General features: G+C 51.0%; 1 protein-coding gene across 50 annotated transcripts in view; it reads right to left on the reverse strand.

Moving 5' to 3' along the window:
• The window catches only part of PLEKHA6 (pleckstrin homology domain containing A6), a 157,081-nt gene that overhangs the window by 35,150 nt on the left and 96,562 nt on the right, over positions 1 to 25,369 (reverse strand). For 10 of the 50 annotated variants that reach the window (XM_074033812.1, XM_074033807.1, XM_074033806.1 and 7 more), the window contains exons 2-11: positions 19,854 to 19,934; positions 18,744 to 18,858; positions 13,496 to 13,600; positions 12,765 to 12,837; positions 10,215 to 10,315; positions 6,562 to 6,704; positions 4,503 to 4,988; positions 2,605 to 3,121; positions 2,055 to 2,141; positions 878 to 931 (exon numbers count right to left, since the gene is read on the reverse strand). In XM_074033812.1, the coding sequence (XP_073889913.1) occupies positions 878 to 931; positions 2,055 to 2,141; positions 2,605 to 3,121; positions 4,503 to 4,988; positions 6,562 to 6,704; positions 10,215 to 10,315; positions 12,765 to 12,837; positions 13,496 to 13,600; positions 18,744 to 18,845 (1,668 nt within the window). In that variant the 5' untranslated portion in view covers positions 18,846 to 18,858; positions 19,854 to 19,934. Of the gene's footprint in view, positions 1 to 877; positions 932 to 2,054; positions 2,142 to 2,604; positions 3,122 to 4,502; positions 4,989 to 6,561; positions 6,765 to 10,214; positions 10,316 to 12,764; positions 12,838 to 13,495; positions 13,601 to 18,743; positions 18,859 to 19,853; positions 19,935 to 25,369 lie in introns of all 50 variants that reach the window. The other 40 variants (XM_074033841.1, XM_074033804.1, XM_074033809.1 and 37 more) reach the window with 9 other exon arrangements.

Genomic DNA, 25,369 nt, shown 5'->3' on the forward strand with positions numbered 1-25,369 from the left:
CAATTATTGCAGCTGTTGTTAGTAGTAGTAGTAGTCTTTCCACTCCCCAGGCTGCCTCCACAGGACAGTGTGTACTTCTAGGTCTTGGTTTGTAGCACAGATCTGAACTTAAGAGTATGTGCTTATATAGATACCCAGCATATCGACCCCCAGCCTGTCTAAACTCAGCCTCACAGCTCCCTTAGCTTAAAACACAAGAAAGGGTTAGAGCCCTGGAGTAGACACCAGGCAGCCAACTGCTTGCAGCTCGTGGAACACACTGCCTCTTCAGCTTGCTCACCTGTGAGACTGGGTTGATAATACTCCCTCTGTTTGCACTGAATTCTTAGGAATGCACAAGCTGTGTATGCAAAAGAGCTTTTGGAGGAACTAACGAATACACTGAGCGAATATTACTTTAAAAATCATCCTGGGGAGGGTCTGTAGGCCTCAGTTTACCAATTATGGAGTTTAACAACAACCTGTAAAATATGATACGATGATTTCCCAGATTCAGGCGGAACTAAATCCCTAGCATTTTAGGCCCAGCCTAGAGCTCCCTGGACTCTGCGACTCTCTCCTCTCACCAGCAAAAATGCAAATTCCCACCTGCCCCCTGGGGGCCGTTCCATCCGAGCAGAGCACTGGAGAAATAAGAGGTGGCATTAATTATTCATGCGCCTACTTATTATGCTTCTTTCCCCAGGAAACTCCCAGCTGTCCTAAAGGGCTTTGAAGAGAAGGGGTGTGTAGGCGCAAACCAAAACATAAGCCACTTTGTTGTGTCCTGCTTACACCAACAAAGGTTGTCAAATGGCTGGAAGATGAGGAGGTGGGGAGGAGTGGAGAGATGCGACAGGAAGGCAGTGGGATGGTAGGGGGCACCAGCTCTGCCTACCTGCTGATCCAAATACTCTAGGTTTCTTTGCAACTGAAGATCTAAAAGTTCATCCTACCCGGAGCCCGAGGCCCAGAGGCCAAACAGCAACACAAACAAACAGGAACACACAAAAGAAAACAATAAAAAAAGAAGCAAAGCAGTTAAGAGTTAGCGACAAGGACATGGAGAGGCTTCTCCCTCTGCCCTTGGGGAGTTCTCAGGAAGGGAGGGGTTGAGGATGTGGGCAGGCAAAGTAGTTCTCTACTGGACACTCCAGGGAGAGGAGGGGCACACGCAGGCCCCACTGCCATCTCTCCTAGGTCTGCCTAGGCCTCCCTGGGAGAGGTGAGTGTCATCAGAGCAGTTTAGGCAGCACTTGTTAGCAACTGTTTCTGAGTTTTCTGGAAAAATCGGTTGTTTCTGAGTGTGTATGTTTGCTGTGGGTAAGGCTTATATGCTGTGGACACTGGCAGAGTGAGAATCAGACAGAGAGGGGAAGGAGCCGCTGCCTAGCCTCCAGCCTGCCCAGCCCTCCTCCACCCTGGCCTCCTGGTACTGTTATGGAAACGAGTCAGCAACAGGCTTTCTGGACAAGGATTCTGCCCGTTGGTCCCAGTGGTCCTCCCCAACCCTCCCAAGCGGAGCATCTCATCTAGGTCTCTAGGTGGTGGCAGAAGTTCTCAGGAGAACAAATTCCAGGGAGAGACACGAGTAGAAAGAGGCAGAGAAAAAGGAGGAGATGCAATTCAGAAAATTTTTTCTTCCTCAATCATATTGCTTGTATCTCTCCCCAAAAGTGGCATTCCAGACAAAGGACAAACGTTAAATAACTATGCTTCAGGGGAAAAAAGTTTAGAAAACCTTGCTTCTTGTTAGGAGCTCTGGCCTGATTTTTCCTGCCTAGGCCTCTTCTCCTGCATGCTGGAGAGGAGAGGGACCAGGATATTACATGCTCCCAGATCTCATCCCTCCTCCACGGCCTGTGTCACAGAGGAGAAGGGGTTACTGGCACCAAACTTGATACTGGGGCTAGAGTCCTGACTGGGAGGGAGGAAGTATCCAGAGGCTGCTAAAAACCAGCCAGTCCAGGCACTAGGCACAGAGCGTCCCTGGAGTCTGCCCCAGTTTAGCTCCACCCTGGGTGGAGCACGGTGCGGGGAGGCCCTGAGGCAGGTGGAGGGGAGAAAGGACGTACCATCTTATCGTGGACCGTGGGGGATGGTGGGTAGTTGTAGGGGAACAGTCCTGCAGGGACTGGCCGCCTGTCTCCCAGGTAATCATACTGGAAGAGAAAGGGATCACAGAGGTGAGGGGTCTGGCTGGGACACAGAGTTCCCCACCAGCTGAAGCTCAAGGTTAGAGGTGTTTGTGTTCAGTCCCAGAGCAGATCCCAAACTGAAATGGACAGCAGCCCCCCGTGCAATGATCTGTCTAGGTCCTCAAGATTTGAAAAGACAGAACTCTCTCTGCCCTCTTACATGACGGCACGGTTTCTGGCACAACCTGGGGGCATGTACAGAAAGCAATGTTCCCACTCAAGAGGCAAAGCCATCCCCAAGACAGCTCTACTACAGACAGAACCACAGGCCAGGGGCTTCCCTGGGCAACACTGCTGGTCCTATGGACACACAGCCCAATGGCCCCGTGGCCCAGATGCTCCCACATCTCTGCCTTTTCCCAGTAGATTGTCTTAGGCTTCTGGGGATCTCAGGGAATGAGGAAGGAACGGCAGGCTGGTGGCTCACCTTGGGGGAGCTGATGGATCGCCTCATCACATAGGCAGCAGGGTCAGCATAGATGTCCTCGCTGCGAGGTGGCAGTCGCTCAAAACGGGCACTGGGTGAGCGGACAGGGGAGTAAATGCGGGCACGGCTGTAGGAACCCTGGCTGGGTGAGCGGGGCACAGAGTGGGAGCGGGGCTGCAGGGACAGGCGGCGCATGGAGCTAGAGGCAGCATCCAGCTCATCATAATAGACTGGCTGCCGGGAGGGGCTTGGGATCCAGACGGTGCCATCCTGCCGCCCGTAGCTGGCAGGCTCCTTCCACTCTCGCAGCTGGTAGGCAGGGCCGCCCCCGTTGCGGAAGGCATGGCGCTTGTCCTCCAGGGCCCAGGGCGGGCTGATCCGATCATAGGCCGGCATGGAGCAGATGCTCTCTGGCCGCACCCCTGGCGGGTAGTACTGGTAATCATCAGGGTACTGGGAGGAGTAGGGGCCGTAGTACTCAGGGACCCTGCGAGACACAGGGTAGAATCTAGAGGGACTGAGAGAGAGGGGATATTGTAAGGAAAGCAGACAACATGGGCACCCCTCCACCCACCCCAGCCCCACCTCCAGGTCCCCCAGCCTAGAGCAAGGTGCTTGAATAGGTACACAGGGGCTGAAGTTTATTCCAGAGGTGACGGAAAGACTCCTGTCCTCACAGCCCCCTTCCTCAACCAGCTCCCCAAGGCTGGACACTGCACCATTCAGAGCTTCAATCTTTGTCTCTTTAAAATGACATATCCCTAGGAAGAAACATGAAGCCTTATCAGCCGTCTCCATCTCAGCATGAACCAGTTTATCAGATCTTTTCTGAGAGAGGCAAATAGAAGAAAGTCTACCAGGCACCTGAAGGAGGGCAACACAGAAGGGATGAAAGGGCAGCGTCCTAATCTATTTTATATTATTTTACAGATGAGGTCCATTCTGTCACCAGCCTGGAGTGCAGTGGGGCCATCACGGCTCACTGCAGCCTTGAACTCCTGGGCTCAAGCAATCCTCCTATGTCCACCTGTAGAGTAGTAGCTGGGACCACAGGTGTGAGCCACCATGCCCTGCTTTCTGATTGTATGATCTTGTCAGGGACTGAACCAGTAGGTTCTTGGGACTCATCCCAAATGATTCTCCCCAGAGCAGGCCTGATACTCCCAGGCACAAGACCACCAGCAATGCGAGGCTGCTCAGGCCACTAGAGGGCAGGTTCCTCCCGGGCCCCATGGCCTTCCTGAAGCTGTGGCCTGCAGTCCCTGGAGCTGCCCAAATCCCCAGGGAAGGAGCCTGCAGCCCCATTTGCCCTGAGGGACACCACTGGGCCCAATAAATGTCCCCAGATATTTCAAAGCCAGTCGTTGGATAAAGGAGTAAATGGTCATAGAGGGCCGTGTTGGGACCAATGAGCTACTTGGTTTTGTTTTTTAACTTTATATAAATCATGGCTTTAAAACCATTAGAGCTGTTCAAAAATGGAGTGGGTTGGTCTGGCAGTTAGTGAGTCTCAAGTGGGTGGAGCACTGGAGGAGAGGATGTTGTAGGAGGGCCCATAGCTTGGATGGATGTCTGACTGTAACAACTTCAGGCCCCCTCCCAAAGCCTGCTGTGTTCTGGGCTTCCCAGCATGCCGTGGAGAGGCACTGGGGCACTCTGTCCCTTCTTCTGAAGGAAGCAGACAGAGAAACCAAGAATCAGGGACAGCAGCCAGACTCTAATGGTGGAGCCATGGAGCAGGAAGGATTCGGGCAAGCCAGAAGCATGGGATTTGGTTTCCCAATTCAGCCTGCTTCCAGAAGGTTTCCAACAGGGGATGCCTCATGGGCTATGACCCCACTCCCATGTTCTAGCCGTAACACCATATCAGCCCCACCCCAGCCACTGGCATGCCTCACCTCCGAAGGTCTTCAGGCGGGGGTACCCCCCGGCGCAGGTTCACCCACTGCTGAAGCTGGTTCATGGAGCTCTTGCGCTGGGCAATTTTGTCAGGGTTGGTGCGTGGCGGGAAGCTCCGCCGGTGTCCCCCAGTCTCTCCGTCCTGAGGCGGGAAAGCTGTGCTCCCTGGCCGGCTTGGGGAGTGGTACTGCCAGCCATTGGGCTGGGCAGGTTGTTCCCCACCCCCTGGCACCCTTGGGCCCTCGGGGTAAGGGCTGCCCGGCTCTGAGGCTGGCTCCGGTCCAGCTGGGAGGCCGTTGGTTTTCACCAGAGGCTCTTTCTTGACTTCGGGCCTCTCCGGCCTTCTCTCTGCCTTTTCACAGCCTCGGCCATCACCCTCCCCTCGAGTCTTGGCCTCTGGCTCAGGCTTGGGGAGGCTGTTGTGGGGCGGCTGCTGGTGGTGCTTGCTGGGTGGGATGTTTTCCGAGTCTGGCTTCTCATGGCTGCTGGATGCCAAAGGAGATGCTGTCAGTGACTTTAGCCCAGCATGGAGTGGGGCAGGGGGTACCAGACTGGGAAGGAGAAGAGGAGTGGGGAAGGATGGGCAGGGAGGTGGCAATGGAACCAGGATTCTATGAATTCCTGTTCTGCTTCTTAAGTCTCACTGCTTCATCTTCTCAATCCAGCCTGGGAAATTATTATACAACCTAATCTGCCCCTACCCACATCTGCTGTGTTAACTCTGCCCCCAACATCTTCTCTGCAGGTCATTCTCCACCCCACTCCCCTCTGCCAGTCTGCTTTGAGCCCCGTCTTCAAGCTATGTCATGACTCACCTCACCTAGTCTTGGTCCTCTCCGCAATCTGTCCCTGACCCAGCTCCCCAAACTGGGTTTGCACTCTTATCAGTAACTGTCCTTGATACTCCAGCGACAAAGGCTTGTGATGGGGCACTTGTCTTTCCTATAGAAACTTACTTAACTGCCAAGAGTCTTGGGCTCCTCATCAGCAGAATGGGTATAATAATATCTCCCCTCCTAGGACTGCTGTGAGATAAACATGGCGGGCCTCAGGAGCAGAAGTTTCTGCTTTGAAACTCACAAGCACATAAACACACTAGTTCCCTTCTCCAAAACACGTTTCTTCCAGGTCTGACTTTCCATCAGAATACAGGCCCCACAAGGGTAGGAACGTGGCAGACTTTCTTCCCCTGTGTTCCTAGCACCCACTACAGTGCCTTACACTATTTATATTTACAGTAAGTATTTGTGAAATGAATGAATGAATGAACTCTTGGAAGTAAGCCCCTTGGTTGAAGCAAAGATGGAAATTTGTGACAATTTTCCCCCTACAGCTTCCCAAACTCCACACATTCAAGCATACTTGTTGAAACATTGCTTGGTAAACATTTCTAAGATATGTGAATGGACTTGGAGCCTACACTGTGAAACCCCCTTCTCCTGGATCCCCCTTAGCACCTAACTCAAGACTCCACACGCAGCTAAGGGAGAGACAGACGCTGAGACCGTGGGTGACGGCGGGCGATGGGAGCGGCCATATGCTAAGAGTTTACTGCATGTCGAGTGTTTTACATGCACTCTGTGTAAGCCTCACGACAACCCTGAGATAGAGTTATGTTTGCTGGTTTTTGAGCAGAGGAACCTCGGGTTCAGTGAGGGTGAGTCCCTTGCACGGAGGTCACGCTGCAGCCAAGTGGACAAGGTGTGATTCAAACCTGAGTTTATTTTCCTCCAAAAGCGGTGTGCTTAACACACACAGCTGAGAAAAACCAGCAAATGACACTGACCTCTGGCTCCTGGCCAGGCCCCAATGGAACCTGGCTTTTCTCTTGGCCTCCCCCAGCTCAGAGAGTAGAGGGGGAGCTGGCTAGGGGAAGAGAGACTTCAGGCTCTGAAATCACTCAGCCAGGCCTCCTGCCTGGATGCAAGGAGTCGGCTCACACATCCTCCACAGCTTCAAGGAGGCACCCTGGGATTAGCAATGACCCAGAGTTGGGTGTGTCTTCCATTCTCCTCTTAATTCTTCCTGCATCCCCACACTCAATTCCCTGGCACTCACCTGTGCCGCACAGCTTGGGGCACTGACTTCTGGGCTGGAGGGATCTGTACTCGAGCAGCCTCCCCCATGGCCTGGATCCAGGCCTCTTGCTCCTCGGGGCTCTCGGCACTGAAGAAGTAGGTGCGGACCCCGGCATGCTCGGCCTGTGGGGAGAGGCAGTGCGTGGAGCTGGCCTCGGCCTCATCCACCCAGCACACAGTCACCTGTTGGGAGAAGACACCAACACCCACAGAATGGGCAGTCAGTTGGGCCATTCCCTGCACCTGGGGCTCTTCCCCATGCGGAGCTCGGGAGCAAGGTGAGGAGGGCAGCTTGCAGCTACCCCGAGGGCTCCAGCTGGTACCCAGGTATCCACCTTGGCTGGCTCTCTGGGCACCATTAAGCAGCCCAATAACCAGGTCAGCCTACTTGCCCCACCTGGGGTAATTAAAGCAGGAGGGACAATGATCACACCCACTTCCCCGGCAAATTCCATGTTTGATTTCAAAGGCAATGACCCCATGTCTGGGGAGAGGACCCCTGAGCACATGCCAATCTTAGCCCCAGCTTTTCACTGCTGAGAAGCTAGCACTGTCTCTTCACATGGAGAGACAGCCAAGCCCCTCTCTGTGGGCATGCAAAGCAGACACTGGCATACAGACGGGGCACACTACCTAGTTGGCGGCTGTGAGCAGGTACTGCGGGTGGGAACCCAGAAGAGAGCTCCTGTCCAGAGGAGGGGTCCTCACGCGGTCAGAAGGAGGAGAAGCAGAGAACAGGTCAACCAAACACCAGAGGGAGAGACAGAAGACGACGTGACAGGAAATGGTGAGGAGCACAGGGAAGGGGGGATATTCAGATTGTCCCCTTCTACTCTGTGTCTCCCCTGGGAATGGCAGCACCCAGCAATGCCCAGTTCTGCCTTCCAAGGGTTTGGGAGTAGAGAGCTTGCACCAGGGAAATTCAGGCTGGTGGTGGAGAGTGAGTCAGGGAATCGCAGCGCTAAGCCTGGCTCTGCTCCTGACCAGCTCTGTAACTGCAGACAAATTGTGGTTTTGCTCTGGCCTTCACTGATGCATCTATTTCATGGGAAAAGAGTCTGCCTGGTGAAATTCAAAGTTCTTAGGCCACAAGGAAAAGAGGCCACAGGACTAAATTCTTTCTGGGACCTCAGCATACTTCCCAGTGAGATCCTCAGTAGCTTGACTTAGCCCACTCAACAGGGGACATCTAGCAGTGATTCAGAGTCTCGGATGTGAGCCTTACTCCAGCCTCTGACCCCTTGAGCCCTAAATCCTGGGTCTCTGGGGGTCGAGATAGCCTCAGGGCTCCCCTGAGCAGTGATGTCAAAACCATACCCTCTAAATGCTCAAAAGGTTCCTCAGTTGCAGCTGGTCCCACCTCACCTCCACCTGTCCCCAGCCCTCAATTTCTTTCTGACAGGAACAATTACCCAGCAAGAGGCAAGGGTGGGCCTCCTTCCTCTGGTCCCCAACCTCCAGCAGAGGACTTAGCGTGTGGGCGGAGCTTTTGGCAGGTGTGGGAGAGGGCAGGGGAGGTGTTGACAAAAAGCCAGTGAAGCCTCAAGAGGGCAGCTGAAACTTGCGACGGATCGGGGGTAGAGAGACCAGAGGCCCAAGCAAGTCCTCTGGGTGGAGAACACAGGGTTATTGTAGAGAGGAGACACACAGGCAGGGCTCGTGGGTGTGTCCTGGGGTGGGTGGGAGTGGGCAGCAAATGAATTCATCAATTCAATGAGCATCCAGGGAGCAGCCTGTGTGTGCGGAACTCGCTGGGGGCACCAGTCACAAGGAAGGCAAAGACAGGCTCTTGCACTTGAAGAGCTGACAGTCACGCTGGGGCACAAAACATGCCGCGGGAAACAAGGAGAGAGCAGAGGCACAAGGACAAGTGCTGTGACAGGGGAAGGCAGAGGGCCTGGGAAAAGGCAGGGCCATTGATGGGGAGTGGGCAGGGGCGCTGGCCTGGAACTATGAAAGGGGGCCAGAGAATTGAGGGAGCTGTCCCAGCAGGGCAAACCCCTCGAAGCCTCTGTGGGGCCGAGTTAGGAAGAAGTTAAGGCATTCAGCGGTAGCCTGGGCAGGAACAGTTCCTGGCTCATTCTTAACCATCCAAGAGCTTTGCTCGGTGGCCACAGCAGGACAAGCCTCCCATCTGTCTCAGCTCCCCTCCCTTCCCTGGGGAAGGGCCGTGGAATAGCCACAATCAGAACCCTTTGTGGACCACTGAGCACAGCCCTCGGAGTCAGGTTTGAAAGAGGCAGTGCAGTGAAGGGGAAGGAGGCGAGGAGCTGGTGGGCAGAGAGGTGATATCTGGGATCTGTGGTGGGGGGAGTGTGTCAGTCACTCGGGGATGTTTATCTCACGCCTGCTGCTGGCAGAGCTCCGAGCTGGAGCGTGTCTGTGTCTCTGCACAGGTCTGGTGGGGAGGGTGAGACAGGCTGTTTGATTGTGTGTGTGGGTGTGTGTGTGTGTCTATGTATAACAGGACTACTTGTTGTTGGTTAAACAGCCTGTTCCTATTTCCCCAGCTAGAACTGGCTCCCTGGAGTCAGAGTTTTATTAATTGTTCATTCTCTTCACACCTCTGGCATACAAGACCCCAGGAGGCTGGAAACTAATTATGTGCCAAATAAGTCCTTCCTTGATCCCTGTAGCGGGCCCTGTGCATGCTGCCCAGCCTTTTTCTGTGGCCAGGTGACTGGAGCCTGAAGGACAGGAAGGGACAGAGTCCCTTCTTCTAAGGCTCTGGAAGCTCAAGGAGTGACCTACGGGTCCCATCATCTAACATCATAGCTTTGAAGGGTCTTGGACAGCAACTGTCAATTAGGGCAGAGAGGGCTTTGTAGCCAGACAATGTGTAGTTGATATTATAATTTTATATTTGGAAAATGAAAAGGAACCTATGATTTTTGCATCACAAAATACAAAAGGGCATGAGATTTTTATAGGTTTTGATGGGTCATGAATTTTTAAATGTGGAAAAACACTGGCCTAGGACGAGCCAGCTGCAGGCACATCTTTAACGGGTGGCTCCCCGGGGGTTCAAGGCAGTGATATTGAGCAGGCAGGAAAGGCCCATTTTCCTGTGCACTTGTTCTCTCAAATAGTTTCTTCATAAGATGTGCAGCTCTTGTGGAATGAAACTCAACTCCTAATATTCACTAAAGACTGAACTTTGAGTAAGTTTTACTTGGAGGTAGGTCCAGTTTGCTGAAACCATGGTGGGGAGGAAGCCTTTCCAGAAAAGGTCTCAGAACCCACCAGCCACAGCTCCTGCCTCTGCCCAGAGGGATTTCCCAGGGGCAGGCACTGGGCAAAAGGTCCACGGCCTCAGAACATAACTATTCCTGCCCCAGTAACAATTGTGGTGCTGCTGAAACACATCTCTACTGGCCCACTCTTGGGAGAATTGCCCACCCAACCCCCAAGAGAGGAGGAAGGTCCCAACATAGCCTTGCTCTAGCCTTACAAGAGACTGTGCTGAGTCTAGGGGCCATTACTACTCCCCCTCCTCCGCCCACCACCACTGCTACCACCATCACCACCTGGGATTCCTTAGGGTGACGGCTCTTGGCGCCTCTCCATTCCCATAGGCTGTAGAAGAGCAGGCCTCCCTCCCCCAGCTGCCCTGGGAGGGGAAGACCAACTGACCTTAAACGTGTGTTTCCGGCTGATGTTGTCTGAGGGCTGCACTGCGGCTACCCGGAAGCTCAGGAGGGGGATGCTGCCCAGGATACTCTCTTCCTTCTCATCTGTCAGGGAGAGAGGCACAAGAAGGGGGTGTGTGTGTGTGTGTGTGTGTGTGTGTGTGTGCACGCACACCAGGGGTGGGGAGGAGTGTATTGCCCCTCCCTGATAATATCAATACATATTTATTGTTCACCTCCTATTTGTCAGGCACTCAGGGCCACCACACATGCTCCGAGAGGACACTCCCTGGAGTTTGGGAGTGTGATGGCCCTGGAGATGCTGTTCCAGACACTGGGACTGCAGAGGTGAATAAGAGAGAAATAGTGCCTACCCTAAGGGAATTCGCCTTCTAGTGCACAAATAAACAAAGAAATAACAGCTGATATTTGGAAGCTCAGGCACTGTTCTAAGTGAAATGCCTTAATGGATTTAATCCTCCCAACAAACCCATGAAGAGGTCCTATTATTACCTTTATTATTACCCTTATTTTATAGGTAAAGAAGCAGAGACACAAAGAGGTTAGATGATTTATCCAAGGTTACTTAAGGAACAAGGGATAAAATTGGTCTTCAAACACAAAAAGTGAACTCCAAAGCTAGCATTGTTGACCGTTCTATCTATCCTGCCTTGCTAAATGAGACCATCCCACCAGTGACATATGTAACAAGGTGATGGGACAGATCATTGTAGAGTGGACTTCCCACCTTCCGCTCTCTGGTGCCTCTGGGTCACTCTTTCTAAGGTTCTCCCTGTCACTCAGAGCCTGCTTTGCCCTTTCCGGCTGCAGATCCCCGCTGAGGTTCTATGTCTCCATAGGAAAAGGCACCCCTGCCTGGAGCACTCTGGCCCTCTTCTCCCTGGGCAGAGAGCGCTAACAGTCCAGCTATTACATAATTCATCGCGGATCTCCAAACGAGCCTGATGGATTGGCCAGTTGGGCCCCCCGCTGCCAGCAGGAGGCAAGAAAGGGCAGGGAGTGCTCTGTGGGACAGTGGGGGGACAATTATGAAACCATGGCAAGGCCTTCCCCACTTCTCTGGGATCGCTATTTGTTCCCCAGGCTGAGGACTCTGAAAAGCCTTCGGCTAGGGTTCAGAAGAAACCTCTGTAGGGTTATGAACTCCTCAAGCCCTGCTTCTCCTCTTACTCATCACATCTACACAATACTTGGCCCATAGATCAGCTTCTCTATTTGGACCCCAGCATGGTACCTAGAGGAAGGGGTAAACCAGAGTAGTAGGAGGCACTCAGGGTTGGACCCCAGGGCTGCCTTCAGGAGAACTGAGGCTCTTGTCCTCCAGAGATGGAGCCCCTGCCTGGCAGAGTCCAGGCCAGCATTTGGGTAAGTCCTGAGTCCATCTCTTGGTGAACAGTGACCTCCATTTTGGTGTGTCCTGAGCCTTTGGGTTCTCAGCTCTTTGAGGTTCTACCCCCACTACTTCCCAAAGTCTCTCCTCTGTAGAGACTCCCATTTTCCTCTCAGTTTCATTCCCACTCTGGCTCCATTGTGGCCCGATATCCTGGAGGCTCAGCACCTGGGTCCTAGGCCTGGGCAGATTCCTCTCCCTGAGTCTTGGCCTTTTCTCTGGGACTGGACTCTGTATGCTCAGCCCCTTCCTGTTTTCCCTCCTTGGGGTTCAGGTGGCTGCAATACAGCAACCAGGGACAGCAGTGCTCTGCAGGGTCACTGGGTACAACCTTTGTTTGCCAAAGTTAATGATTCACTGAATTGCCCCCAGGAGGCCTGGAAATCAGGGCTGTGCCCTCCTGGGCCAAGGGAGTGAAGGAAAGAGCCTCTCCTGCTTCATAATCATTGTACCCTCTCTTCTCTCATCCCTCACACCCATTTCCTCCCCTGCATCCACATGGCGCCACCATCACTGACCTCAACCCTTGCTGGTGCCCTCAGCCTGCCTTGGCACAACTTTTAAAAATAGAGAGTAGGGAAAGGGTGTTGGGGTCAGCAGAGAAGGTGAAGCTGGAGGATATTATGTTCACTCATTCAGTATTGACTGAGCACCGACTAAATGGCAGGCAGTGTTTTGGGTGCTGTGGATACAGCAGTGACCAACACTGACAAAAGTTCCTGCCTTCACAGATGGGACTATGCATTCCAGTGGGACAGGAGGAAAGGCCACATACAAGCTCCAATTAGTAGGTGACCTGCTAGTAGTGACTAGTGACCTCTTCCTCTTTGTCCTTGTCCTCTCTCCCCATTCCTCCAGGATTTCACCAGCCATATGACCACCTTGTTCACCCAGTGTATCGCTGGAACTCTGCCTGAAACCTAGCAAGCATTGTTGAATGTGAACTGAATGGGTGAGTGAGTGAGTGTGTGAGTGAACAAGTGAGCTTTGTTTTTATCCTGCTGCCACTGGTGCCAGGACCACAGTGAGGAGATCTGCCCTGCCGGTGCCCATCCAAAGCCAAGCTTGGGGATATGGCAGAATGAGAAAGAGTGGTGGGTCCTGGCTTCCTGCCATCCCTGCCAGTCCAAGGGCCAAGCTCACCTTTATAGTAGAAGAGGCAGCGATCCACCAGGACGAACCAGCGCTTGTTCCACTGCTTAACCCCGGAGCTGGCCTGCGGGACACGGGAGAGGCAGATGTGAGGGCTGCAGGCTGGATGTGGAAGAGGAGGTGGAATGCGGGGAAAAGGGCACCATGTCAATTATAAGGACATCGTGGCCCTAGCTGCGGCTCTGCTGTTAATGCACGGCAGCAACCCCTGGAGACCTCAGATGCAAGGAACTGACATTAGATTATTGCCTATGACCTTCCAGTTCTGTCATTCAGTGCCTCCCCTGGGGAGCAGAACAGGGGCAAGAGATGGGCAGAATGAGTGAGTGGAAGGGCAGGCAGGGATAGCGGCAAGGCCAATCTGGTGCCAATCTGTGAACCCTAGACTTTCAGGAGACACCCCTACCCCCACCATAATAAACAGGACCTGCTGGGGAGCTAGTGGGTTGTTTCCATGGGGTTAGGGACTCAGCATGTTTCAAGGTCATTGCATCTGCCCATCAGGACACGGGCTGGGTTCCCAAGTTTGACACAAATTTTTCTGTGTGACTTTGGGAAGATACTCAGTTTCTCTGAGCCTTTATAAAATTAGGAGACTCATTCACAGAGACAGCAGGAGGACATACCAAAAAAATACATGGACTGTCATAAGCACAGAGGAATCCTCATTCTATGAGGAAAAGGTGGAGGCTACGGTGGCCAGAACAGCAGGGTGGCCTCACCTGTTTGAAGAGCCAGCCCGCCTTGGTGACAGGTGCATTGGGGTTCCGCTTCATGGAGTGTGAGCGCTTGCCAAAGGCGACAGCTTTGCGGGCTGTGCGAGTTGCCTAGGGGCAGAAAGAGAAGCTGACCTAGGTCCCCAGTCTCCTCCTTCCTGCTCTATCTGCAAGGGAGCCACCCCTGCTAGAGCTGCTTCTCCCTAGGGTTAACCCCGGGGTGCCCTCAAGCCAAGGGGCCTAGGTGTGAATCTTGGATCTATTACTAACTCAAGAGCAGGGCCTTCCAGTTCTTTGGCAATGTTTCTCATTTCTAAAATAGGGCTCAAAATAATAATTCCAAAAAAATAAAATAATAGTTCTACCTGTCTCACAGCTTTTTGTTTTTTTTTTTGGAGGTGAAAATAATAAGATTTCCAATTTCACTCTGGCCTATCCTACTCCCAGCCGCCTTACTCCCTCTCTCTTCCACAGTGCGTTCTGCAAGTTAACTCCCTGCATCCTCATCCTCTGAGGGTCCCGTGCATCATCTCATGCCCAACATAATATGGAGCCGCGAGGAGAGACGGATGTTCTAGCTCTGTGTTGCCACGTGAACACTGTCATTCTTCCACACTCGGGCAATAGTCCACCTTGCTGGAAGCACCACTGCCTGATCTCCCACTGTTTAATCCTTCTCATCACTGTCCGCTTCTCAATTGTTCTTTCAGAGTCTAAGGGTTTTGATGTTAGTCCTCCTCTTCATTCTGTCTTGCATCACTGTGGAAAATCTCCTTGCTCAGGAGCATGACCCAGCAATGCCCTAACTTTATACAGCCTTGATGTCCTCAGCTCCAGCACTCTCCACCTGCACTCCAGCAACACTCCCAGTTCTACACCTTTAGTCTTCTCAGCACCCCAAGCCCCTCCGCTGCTACCATCTTCACTTCCAGGATTCCTGCTTTCTGATCCCAACATTCCACCCTTTGGGCTTTCTCACTCCATTAACTCAATACCAGCTTTTCTACTCCATTGAGGTCCCCAGCTCCTCAATTCTCCTTTTTTCTGGATCCATCAGCTCCTCCCAGTTTTCGTTACTTCCCTACAAAGCCTAGGCCCCATGGTGGAGTATATCCACTGGGCTCTCACAAACCCCATCTATTGTCTTCCTACCTCACCTTCTCTAAAACTCAATATAGCACTCCAAATGAATCAAATTATCTACTCTCCCTGCACTGATAGCCAGATTATGGTGCTGTCGGAGAAAAAAAAATATCACACTGCCATACAGATGAGGTTGCCACAGAGCCACAGTCCCAATCCCAGGAGGCTCAGCACCAGATGGCAGCTCCACTCCACACCCTCACCATCCTCCCAGCCCCCCGACCTCCCCTGCCTCTGCCCTCCCCAGAGGGAGGTCCCCACAGTGGATCTGCTCCTCCACAGAGAAATTCGAGGCTATTAGACATGCACTCCCTCAATGTCACACCCTTTTACCTAGAAAATGACTGTACTTACACTATCTTTGCCTCTTCCCCTCCAGTGTCAAAAGAAGAGGTGCTGCCCTCCTTCCAAGGCTAACATTTCTAACCCGTTGTGTCCTCTGAGACTTAGCTCCACCGATCATCTCCTCTCAAATATATCTCTGATGCTTCCTCCTCCACTGATGTCTTCTCCTCAGCAAATGCACTCAAGTCTCTCCATCTGAAAGTGTCTCTGTCTCTCTCTCATGCTGCCACACACATACCCAAATTCCCCTTTCAACACTATAACCCAAGGTCCACTGTGAGGTAATACTTTCCCTTACTTACTCTTCAGTCCTAGGCTCCTGGGAAGAGTCTCAACTTTCTCTCCTTCCATCACTCCTAAACCTCCTCTACCTATTTTCTGAAATGGCTCTTGCACTGTTATGGAATTCAGCCACTCACTCTAAAGCATTGGGCAGTCATAACCTTTCTGACTTTCCTGGAACTCTTCTTTGAGTTTCTACAACACTATTGTTTCCCTTTCAATACCTCCGTCTGTGGCCACTCCTTCTCAATCTCCCCTACTTCCACTCTCCAAGTGTTGGTGGGCCTCAATCACACGTTTATTATTTTATTTTTATTTTCTCATTTTTACATCATGCCTGTGTCACCTCATCCATACCCACTGCTTCCGCTATGAGTAATATGATAAAAGCTCCCTAAGCTACAGCCAAGACCTCTCTTCCAGCTCAACCCATTTTATACCTGCTTGTCTGGCCAGGATTAAATAAGTGCAAAACCAAACTCATTCTCTTTCTAACCAAGCCTGTTCTGTATTTCTCATCTTGGTGAATAGTACTATGAGCCACCTAGCCACCCACCCTAGAACTCCGTGTTATCTTCCATGGGTCCCTCATTCCTCTGTTCCATTACGCAATCGTGTATACAGGGCTGATGAGTCTGTCTCCTTAATAGTTCTCAAATCTGCTCTTCCCTCTCAAATTCCACTATTGTTGTCTTAAAGGTCCCCATCACTTCTTGCTGTCTGCCCTCTACCACGAACTAAGGTTTTTTTTCCAAAACACAAACAATCCTATTTCTCTCTTGAGCTCATCACTTAGGAGAGAGGTTGGATTCCTCAGCACAGCACAGAGGACAGGTTTGTGAGATCTGGCAGGGCCTGTCACCCACCTTCTGTCCCTTCACCAGACAGGCCCTGCCTCTGGTTCTCTCATCCTCCTGTGCCTTTCGCAGCGTGCTCCCTGGCATTGGGGGAGGACCCATCCTCCCTTGGCCACTGTCAAATCCCAACTCATGCTTTAAAGTTTGCTGCAGACTCCCCCGCTCCACGAAGTCCTGATGCCCCTGAGTGGTTAGCTGCACACTACTCTCCACACATCTGTACAGTCCAAGCCATGGCCCGTGAGCCACATGCAGCCCAGGATGGCTTTGAATGCAGCCCGACACAAACCTTCTTAAAACATTATGATTTTTTTTTCTTAGTTCATCAGAGATTGTTAGTGTTAGTGTATTTTATATGTGGCCCAAGACAATTTTTCTTCTTCCAGTGTGGTCTAGGGAAGCCAAAAGATTGGACACCCTTGCCTAAAACCTGTCACAGTACAGCTTTCTATCTCCTCCATTGCACCATGAGCTCCTTGCAGGGAGGAATTTTGTCTTTTTCATCTCTTTCTCACTAGAACCGACAAGGTGTCCAGCCATAACAAGCACTCAGCAACTGTTTGTAGAAGGAAGTAAGGAAGAAATTGGCCTTTATTATAAAGTACTCCCACAACTGGGAAATAAAATTATTATCTGAACATTACTAACAAAAATACACATATAATGACTGAGATTCGCCTTTGGAAGAAGTCACCACAACCCTATGCAAATCTCTAAATCCTTCCCTTTTCTCTCAGTCCAACTCTTTCATAATTCTGCCCCCTCTCTCCATGGCCTAGAGGCTGCCACCCCATAGTTTACCACTCCGGGCAACCTCCCACTAACTCCTGAATATCCTGGCCTCCTATCTTTCTGTCATAGCTTCTTGGCAAACTAAGGCTAATCCAACTACCTGCCTTCCCTGCTCTCACAGCCAGGCTATGAGCATGCTGGAGGAAAATCACGCAAACCTGCAGATTTAGGGCTACATAGAATCACACTCGACTGCCCCAGATGATCCTTTGAAAGTATAGGGCAACATTTCATGTGTCCTTCATTGACCATCATTCCTATTCCCCAAACCTGTATCACGTATTTTCAAGCTCCCAGCCCCGCACCTGATGCTTCCCCACCCACCCCATTCCTTTCAGCAGAAAACCCTGCCTCCTACTTTCCTGCATAAGTTGAGGACATCATGTGAGAGTCTCTTTAATTTCCTAGACACCCACTCCCTAGCCTCACACGCCTTCTTTTAATGCAGTTTCAGGAAGAGGTGGCTTTTCCCCATCCAGTCTAACAGCACCTCTGCATCTGACTCTCTCCATCTCCATAGAAATGTGACTCACTGGCTGTCCTCTTTCTCCCGAACCTACTACCTACTGGCCCATTCCCCTCACACCTCTGACATCTTAAAACAAAACCAAACCAACAAATGAAACCTCCCTCCAGTCCTGCATTACCTTCTAGCTTCCATTCCCTGCCCTTCCGTTTCCCATCACAGTCAAGTGTCTTTAAAAACACTTTTTTGAAGTATTTCAAACATTTCAGAAAAGTAGGGAATAATACAATGATCATCATTTCATGTTGTTTCGCCCTAATAAAACAAGACAACTGGAGCTAAAACTCCCTCAAGCCCCTCACCAGTCTCATTACCTTTGCTTCCTCCCTAGAGGCAACCACTGACCCAAAATTAGTCTTCCTGTCCATGATTATGCACTTCTACTACAGATGTTCCTATAAATATGTAGTACTGCTTTTCATGTCTGTACATTTACATAAGTGATATCATATTTCTCATATTCTGCCACTTGCTTTTTACTCAACGTTATATTTTCAAGATTTATCCTTGTTAATACATATAGCTCCAGTTCATTTTAATTTTTGGCAAGTGCTCCATTATGTGATGATATACTAACATTTGTTGTCTAGTTCCTTAGAAGAGCAGTTTCTACACTATGCTCTTCCTATGTCTCCTCTCCCATCCCCACTTTTACCTCTCCAGCCTGCCTTCTGCTCTTCTCACACTACTCAAACTGCCCTTGTCAGGGTCCCCAGTGACCACATTGCTGCTAAACCCAGAGGACACTTTCAGCCTTTGTCTTCCTGGCCCTCTTTGCAACATTCTTCTCTAGATTTCCTTCTCCTGGGGCTCTCTTCCTTCCTTCCCCCTTCTCTGAGCTCTCAATCGCCATGACCTTCGTGACTGTCCTTCAAGACCAGTGGCTCTCAATGAGGTTGGGGAGATTTTGTCCCCAAGGGACAAAAAATCCCGACAATATCTGGAGACATTGTTGATAGTCACCCCTGGAAAAGAGGCGCTATTGGCATTTAGTGGGCAGAGGCCAGGGATGCTGCTCAACATCCTACAATGCACAGGACAGTCTCATAGCACGATGAATCATCCAACCCCAACTGCCAGCAGTGCTGAGGTTGAGAACCCCTGGTCTAGATGTTGGTCTTCTATGAGGTTCTGATCTGAGCCCTCTTCCCTTCCTACTCTCCACTCTCTTTCTGGGTCACCTTGCCTACTCTTGGAGCCTGCAGAAATAGCTGGACAGGCTACGATTTCCTAGGATTCCCAGAGATTCCACTAAACATGCACTGAAGACATTTCCAGCCCAACAGCTTGCCTTGAGGGCTGGACTTACCCGGACGCTGGGCCGCTCTGGAGTGACCTCGGACACCATGTTGTGGTTGGGTATGTCACTGTTGGTGGTAGCCGGGCGTTTCCCACCTGTTTTATTGGACATGTCCAAGGCTGATCTGATTTCAAGTCAACCAGAAAAAAGAGATTGGTGAGAGCCAAGAAACAATGGAAACCACCCATCCCTTTTCCACACCCTGCCACCCACTGTTTCAGCATCAACACAAAATTAGATCTCTTGAGTGCCATTGAGCAGTCACCTCAGCCACTCCTTCAACCCTTCTGAAATTATATGCTGGTGACCTTGGACAATTATTTATTTTTTGAGACCGCATCATGCTCTATCACCCAGTCTGTAGCCAGTGGCACAATCAGGACTCACCACAGCCTCGAACTCCTAGGCTCAAGTGATCTTCCCACCTCAGCCTCCATAGGAGATGGGACCACAGGCATGGGCCACCATGCCCAGTTAATTTTTATTTATTTATTTTTTTTAGAGAGACAGAATGTCACTATGTTGCCCAGGATGGTCTTAAACTCCTGGACTCAAATGATCCTCCCACCTTAGCTTCCCAAAACGCTGGGATTACAGGCATGAGCCACCTGTTCCCGGCCCTGGACATTTATTTTAAAAGTCTAGACCCTGGGGCTCCAGAAATCCTTTTCCTCTACTTTAAAAGACACAACTGCCTAGTGGCCTATGAGAGTAGATTAATTAATCCTCTTTTCTCTTCTTCTCCTTTCATTCGGTGAGCCAGGATCCACAGTGAGAGGAATTAGCATTTGGCTCTCATGATCATATCAGATTTTCTCAGCTCTTCCCTCAAAGGCCCCTGGGTGCTATGCCAGCCTCACACCTGTTTTCTACTCCATCAGCTCAACCTGCGGGGTACGCCAACCTGGCTTCTGCTAGACCCTAGGAAAAGTGGATGAGGGTGTCAAGCCAGATGGGTCTCAGATGCTTCCAGTCCTCAGAACCGAGGTGACTGACTGCAAAGCCCTTCTGCTTTCCTTTCCCCTCCCCGTTGCCTTCTGCTTTCCAGCTGCAAGGAGGCGGTGGGATGGTAGTGGTTAAGGACAGAAAGGCCAAACAGCAAGTAGGGGACACACTTACATTTTCAAGTCAAATGTTTTGTTTTCGTCTGGGACCTGGCCAGTCACTGGGTGTAGAAATGTGTTCCTTCTTTCATTGTGGCTATAGAGGGAAAAACAGAAGAGTCATGGTAAAGATGAAGACGGCAGAGACAAAAACCAACATGTGGACAGACCCTGGGTGGTGACAGGGACAGGTGACCATGTAAGGAGCTTGTGCCTCTGTCCTCCAGGGGGATCCATGGGAGGCCTGGGCTGACATCCGGATGAGGGTGGGGGCAGGGGGTGGGGAAAGGAAGAAATGAAACCTGGTCACCTCTCACGAGTCAGTGCTAACTACTTACTAAAGTTATCTGGGGCTGGAAACAAGCCACACTGAACTCTTTCAGTGCTTATCCTAAGTGTGGGGAAGAGGGGTTCCAACAGCCAGTTCAGCACATCAGGGCCTCATGCGTGGCAGGTTCTCTCCCAGGGACAGAGCCTGCCGGTGAGCCACATTTAAAAAAAAAAAAAAAAGCTCCCTCATTATTTGCTGAAAAAACTTTCTTGTGACCTTGGACTCCTTCTCCTTCTCCTGCTTTATGTTGTGTCTCTTTCTTAAAAGGAAATGGGAGCTTGAAAAACTCCATTCTTGAGCTTGGGCTTGGACCCACCCACACTCTAAGTCCAGGGTCTCCTGTCCAAGGGCTGCTTGATGTCATTGAGACCTCAGGGGCTGTCAGGTATGAAGGTCAGTGGTAGCTCAACAGTCCAATCTCATTAAGGGATGCTGTGGCCAGGAAAGGGGCAGGGTGTTGTGAGGACGGCCTGCCAGGAAGCAGAAGGGAGCAGGAACCAGGGGTTGGGGGGTCAGGGGGTAAGTGCAGAGGCAGATGGGGAGCAGCATCGTGGAGGCTCCATGGGAAGACCTGCTGTGGCTCCTCCGACTGGCTGAGTGTCAGGAGAGTTCCCAAGGAGGCTCTCAAGGGAGATGGGGAGGAAGGCAGCAGACAGAGCGCAGAGGGGCTGATGCAGCAGGTCTAAGCTGCAATGGCAACCCCTGAGATGGATCCTGTAAGCTGTGACTACTTGACAAGAATGTAGCAGTGGAGATTCAAGCATCCAGCCAGTGGAGGGACTAGACGAGTTAAGGGCCTCGTCGCCCATCACTCTTGAGAAATACTGTGAGAACCCAGCGTAGGTGCCAAACTACCGGAAGAAGCAGGCACTAGGCCAGAGGCCATGGAGACTGGGCCACTCAAGCACATCCACAGCAAAGGGCCAGCTCTGCTTGACAAGTGGCAGGTCAGCCAACAGCAGAGGAAGGAGATCTTAGCTTAGTCCCTTCAGTTGCATCAGAGAAGGAAAATAACCTTTTGGGGGCCCCCTTTCAATAGCCCAGGACACATCCCAACCCTTGGGCTGTCTGCTAAAGCTAAAGATAATATCAAAGACTGTTTTTTTCAGTTTCCAAAGCTGTCACGCTCAGATGTAATCCAAAGACATGCAGGAGATAAAAGCACAGCAGGCAGTGCCTACAGTCTGTGCGGAAATCTGGGCTTTGCAGCTCAGGTTTGCCAGTCAGGACCCAAAATCGGGCGCGTGTCCACCGGGCCTGGGTTCTGAGTCTAGCACGTTGATAAGCCACTCCCTACTTCCCAAACTTTATTCCCACCTCCCTCCCAGGTCCAACAAGGACATGCTCCTCAATTTAATCACAGGGGATCTTTGCAAGGAAGGGTCACTGTTTCCGGTGACCCTTGTCTGCCCCTGATTCTGTCCCATCTAGTGGTCTGGGGGGCAAGCAGTCTGCGGCAACTACAGTGTCCTTTGAGGTGTCAAGTTGTCTGCTTTTTCTCAGTGGCGCAGGGCACCCGCCCCCTGCCCTGACCCTCCAGTCTCCTTCTGCTCTGCGTGTTCCCGATGATAACTGCTGGAATCTTCCCTGCAGGCACTGGCATAGACACACACACACACACACACACACACACACACACACACAGAAGCGTACACACACAGTCTGCTGCCAACCATCACAAGACTTCTAGGGAATGGCACATCTCTCCTAGCCCCAGACTTTCCTACCCAGCAACCCCTACAAATGACGTCCTCATTCTATCCCGGCACTACCAATTTCAAAATAGCTTCCCCTTCACAAGCACTGCAATGCAGCAACCATTGACCTAACTATGCTTCCTTCTCCAGGTCATCTCAAGCAGACCCCTTACTCTGAAGCCCCCGGATCCAAGCAGGATGAGCTGCCAACTCAGCTTGCTCTGACTTAACTTGGCTCATGATCTGTGGAAGAAATCCCTACCTGACCCGTCGATCAGCCCGAAACTTCAACATCTTTTTGGCAGGTCCGTCCCCAGGTTGGCAGCCTCACAGGACCTGCCGGCCACCCTGCTCCTACCATGCCTCTGAGAAGTAAGTCCTCGGGTCCAACTGGTAAGGCTGTGGCAGAGATGCAGAGCGATCGGTGGCAGAGACTCTGGCAGTTCCCCCTCCTCCTGGCTCTGGCTCTGGAGAACCAGGAGGGCACTCTCCTTGGGTGGTGGTAGGGGTCGCCTAGGTGCCCTAGTAGGCCTGTGGCTTCCTTGTATTCGGCCAGAATGCTACTGGTCAGAGGACTGGAGGCAGAATAAACAAGGAGGGGATGATATCCTCCCCATTCAGCTCCCCAAGGAGAAAATGCTGAAATAGAGAGACAGACATACACGGAGCAGGTGTAGCACTCCCAGGTAGTCCGACCTCAGTGAGCTAAGGACGCAGAGTAGCTGGGCAGGTGAAGGAGTCTGGGGCTGCGTTCCCATCTGCACGGCTGAAACTCATGCCAGCCCGACCTGTAGGGAGACAGTCCTCCTGCCTCCCCAATTCCCAACCCACAACACAGGCTCCTAAGCTGAAAATCAACTTGCTTCTCAGAGATCCTTCAGATCCTGTGGGCATAAGGGTTAAATGAAGCTCCAGACTCATCTGCTGTTATTGCTGCCGCTGCTGAGAAGCTGAGATTGATTGAGCAGGTCTCCTTTCCCTTCTGTCAGCCTGCCCAGCCTTCTTCTGTGTGGACAGGAGCATAATGAATGAAGCTCCTCTGCCCCCGTCCCTCCGACTTGCTCCCCTCGGACAGCACAGGGTTGCTTTCCCTCCCTGTGTGGCGGTCCTACAGATGAGAAGCAAGTCGACCAGATGGGCGTGGACGTTGTGGAGCCAGAGCTGGTGGCTGGGATGGGACTGCTCAGGCAATGTTAAAGGAGAGCTTCCTCCCAAGGCTTGCGAGGAATAGGGCGGCAAATGGGGCTTGAGAGGGGGTCATTGTGTGTTTATGGCTGAAAATCTTCCCAGACACGAGATGATACATTCCAGCTGGTGACTGTCAGATCTGCTCAGAAGCAAGGAGGTTTGTATCGATGCTAATTCCCCTGAATTCTTCAGCGGCTAAAGATGGTCAGCGCTCCCCCTTTCCTAATGTCCTTCATGTCTTAGGATCCTTGGACTGCGAGGGCCTTCCGAAGGACATCGCTGCCATCCCCCTGCTTCTAGGCAAGTCTGTTCTCCAATCAATCCTCATCAAGTTCCTTGGTTTTCTGTAAAGAGTTCTAGCAAAGGAGGCTCCAGACCCACTGTTATCTTATCCTGCCAAGATGTTCTTTTTGATATCACGTTTCAGTTCCTCTGGCTTTCTATATTATTCCATTTCGTCTTCACATGACAGATTCCTTTTTTGACCAACGTGGTTCTTTTTAGCAGCACCAGGCAGCCTGCTGACATCACAGTCTGTTGCTATGGCAATTCTGTGATGTCACAACAGACACTGAAAGGAAGGGGCTAATCTAATTTTTTGGATTGAGCAAGAACTTTATCGGGGAATAATGTCATCAGTGAATGGAAAAGTAAATGGACAACATTATTATTTAACCCATAATGAGACATGTTGGTACGATATAACTGGGGTCAACCGCTGCTGATATTTAAATAGCTTAATCTTAAATCCAGAAGGTCAATACATTCAGCTATTTCATGGGACTTTTGCAAATGATTTATCCTGGTGAGAGGAGGCCTCGGTTTTCAGATCGCTTCCTTTCCCTGTCCCTAATCCAGTTTCTTGGGCCCTCTCCTGATGCCCGGTTGAGGTTCCTGCCCATACAAAACAGGTGCTCGATAAATATTTGTTGAATGAATGAATAATAGAAACTCTCCAGCCCTGACTTAATTTTTAACCACCTGCATTTGGAGTTTGACATTCTATCACCAAGGGCTTCCCTATCTTAGCTCTCTCTTAAAATTAATTACTTCCTCTCCATGAGAGAAGCTCTGCTTCTGCCCCCTCGCCCCCTCACTCAGCTTCCCTGCCTAGCTCCCCCTTGAATACATAGCTTGGCTTTGATCCACCTTCAGTAGGAGGGGAAGAAAATTAAGCTCATCTGCACAGAAGGAGGAGGGGGTAGGGGTGCTTTGGGAAAATGAGCTTTCTTCCTCTAGAAGGCAAAAATATCCCCTTTCTCTTCAAGCTGAGCTCAGGGGCCTCCCACAGCCTTTGCTTAAGCTGCAAGTTAAATTACTTCTCCTATGCCCTGTAAAGATAGCACGAGGGAGTAGGAACGAAGGCAGGCTTGGGGCTTCCCCTGCTCATCGAGAGCTCCGAAATCCTCTGAATTAAGTCTGCACACAGAATGTCTAGCAGGGGTTCTTTCCCTTTGCCAACAAACTGCACAGTATGGCAGATTTTCATTTTAGTTAGACATCAAGAAGAACTTACAAGAGGCAGAACATTAAAAAGGGAAACGATAGGTAATCCGTTTTCTCCTTCCTCTCTCCTTCCTTTTGGGATGTCGAAAGGCTTCCATTTGTCAAGGACAAATGATTATGAATCTATGAATACATATCCAAATGGACCTCTCAAATTCCGCCCAAGAGAAGGGAAAATTTCAGGTGGTAAAAGAGATCGTGTGGTGGAGGTAGAAGCAGTCCTAAACTCCAGAGCAGTCCAGTTGGTGGTCACTTATGCACTATGAGGGTGGCCCTGATGGCAGTGCCGTCAGTGGGAACAAATATGGCAGGACCAAACATTCAGTCCAAGATCCAACCTGAGTTAGCAATGTGACTTTATTTCTTGGGCCCTTAGTTTTCTCATGTGTAAATGAGGTACCTTCTAACTATATGAAATAATAGTGCTCGCTTCACCAGCACACATGCTAACTCTATGAAATAATAGCTGTAAACTTTCAAAATGTGGACCATTTGATGCAGAAGAGATAATGGCTGTGAAAAACAAATTAAGAAATATGCCAGATGCAAGAGAGAAAAAATGAAAAACACATAGTCCCAGGTTTAAGAAGATTGTGTATGCAGCATGGCTGGGAGTGCCAGGGGCAGGCACTCTGGAAGTCCCAAGACCAATAAATTACAAAGAAAAGAAGCAGATCCTCTCCATTTTCCAGGCCTTCGTCTCTGCACCTACTTAAAGCTTTCCTGTAGTTCAAGAGACATCCTCAGCCCCTACAGCACCTCACATAGAGATAACACTGCATTGTTTCATCTCCAAACATCCCCCTGGAG

This window comes from Macaca fascicularis, chromosome 1 (assembly GCF_037993035.2).
Source record: "Macaca fascicularis isolate 582-1 chromosome 1, T2T-MFA8v1.1".
In the NCBI taxonomy this organism is placed as follows: domain Eukaryota; kingdom Metazoa; phylum Chordata; class Mammalia; order Primates; family Cercopithecidae; genus Macaca; species Macaca fascicularis.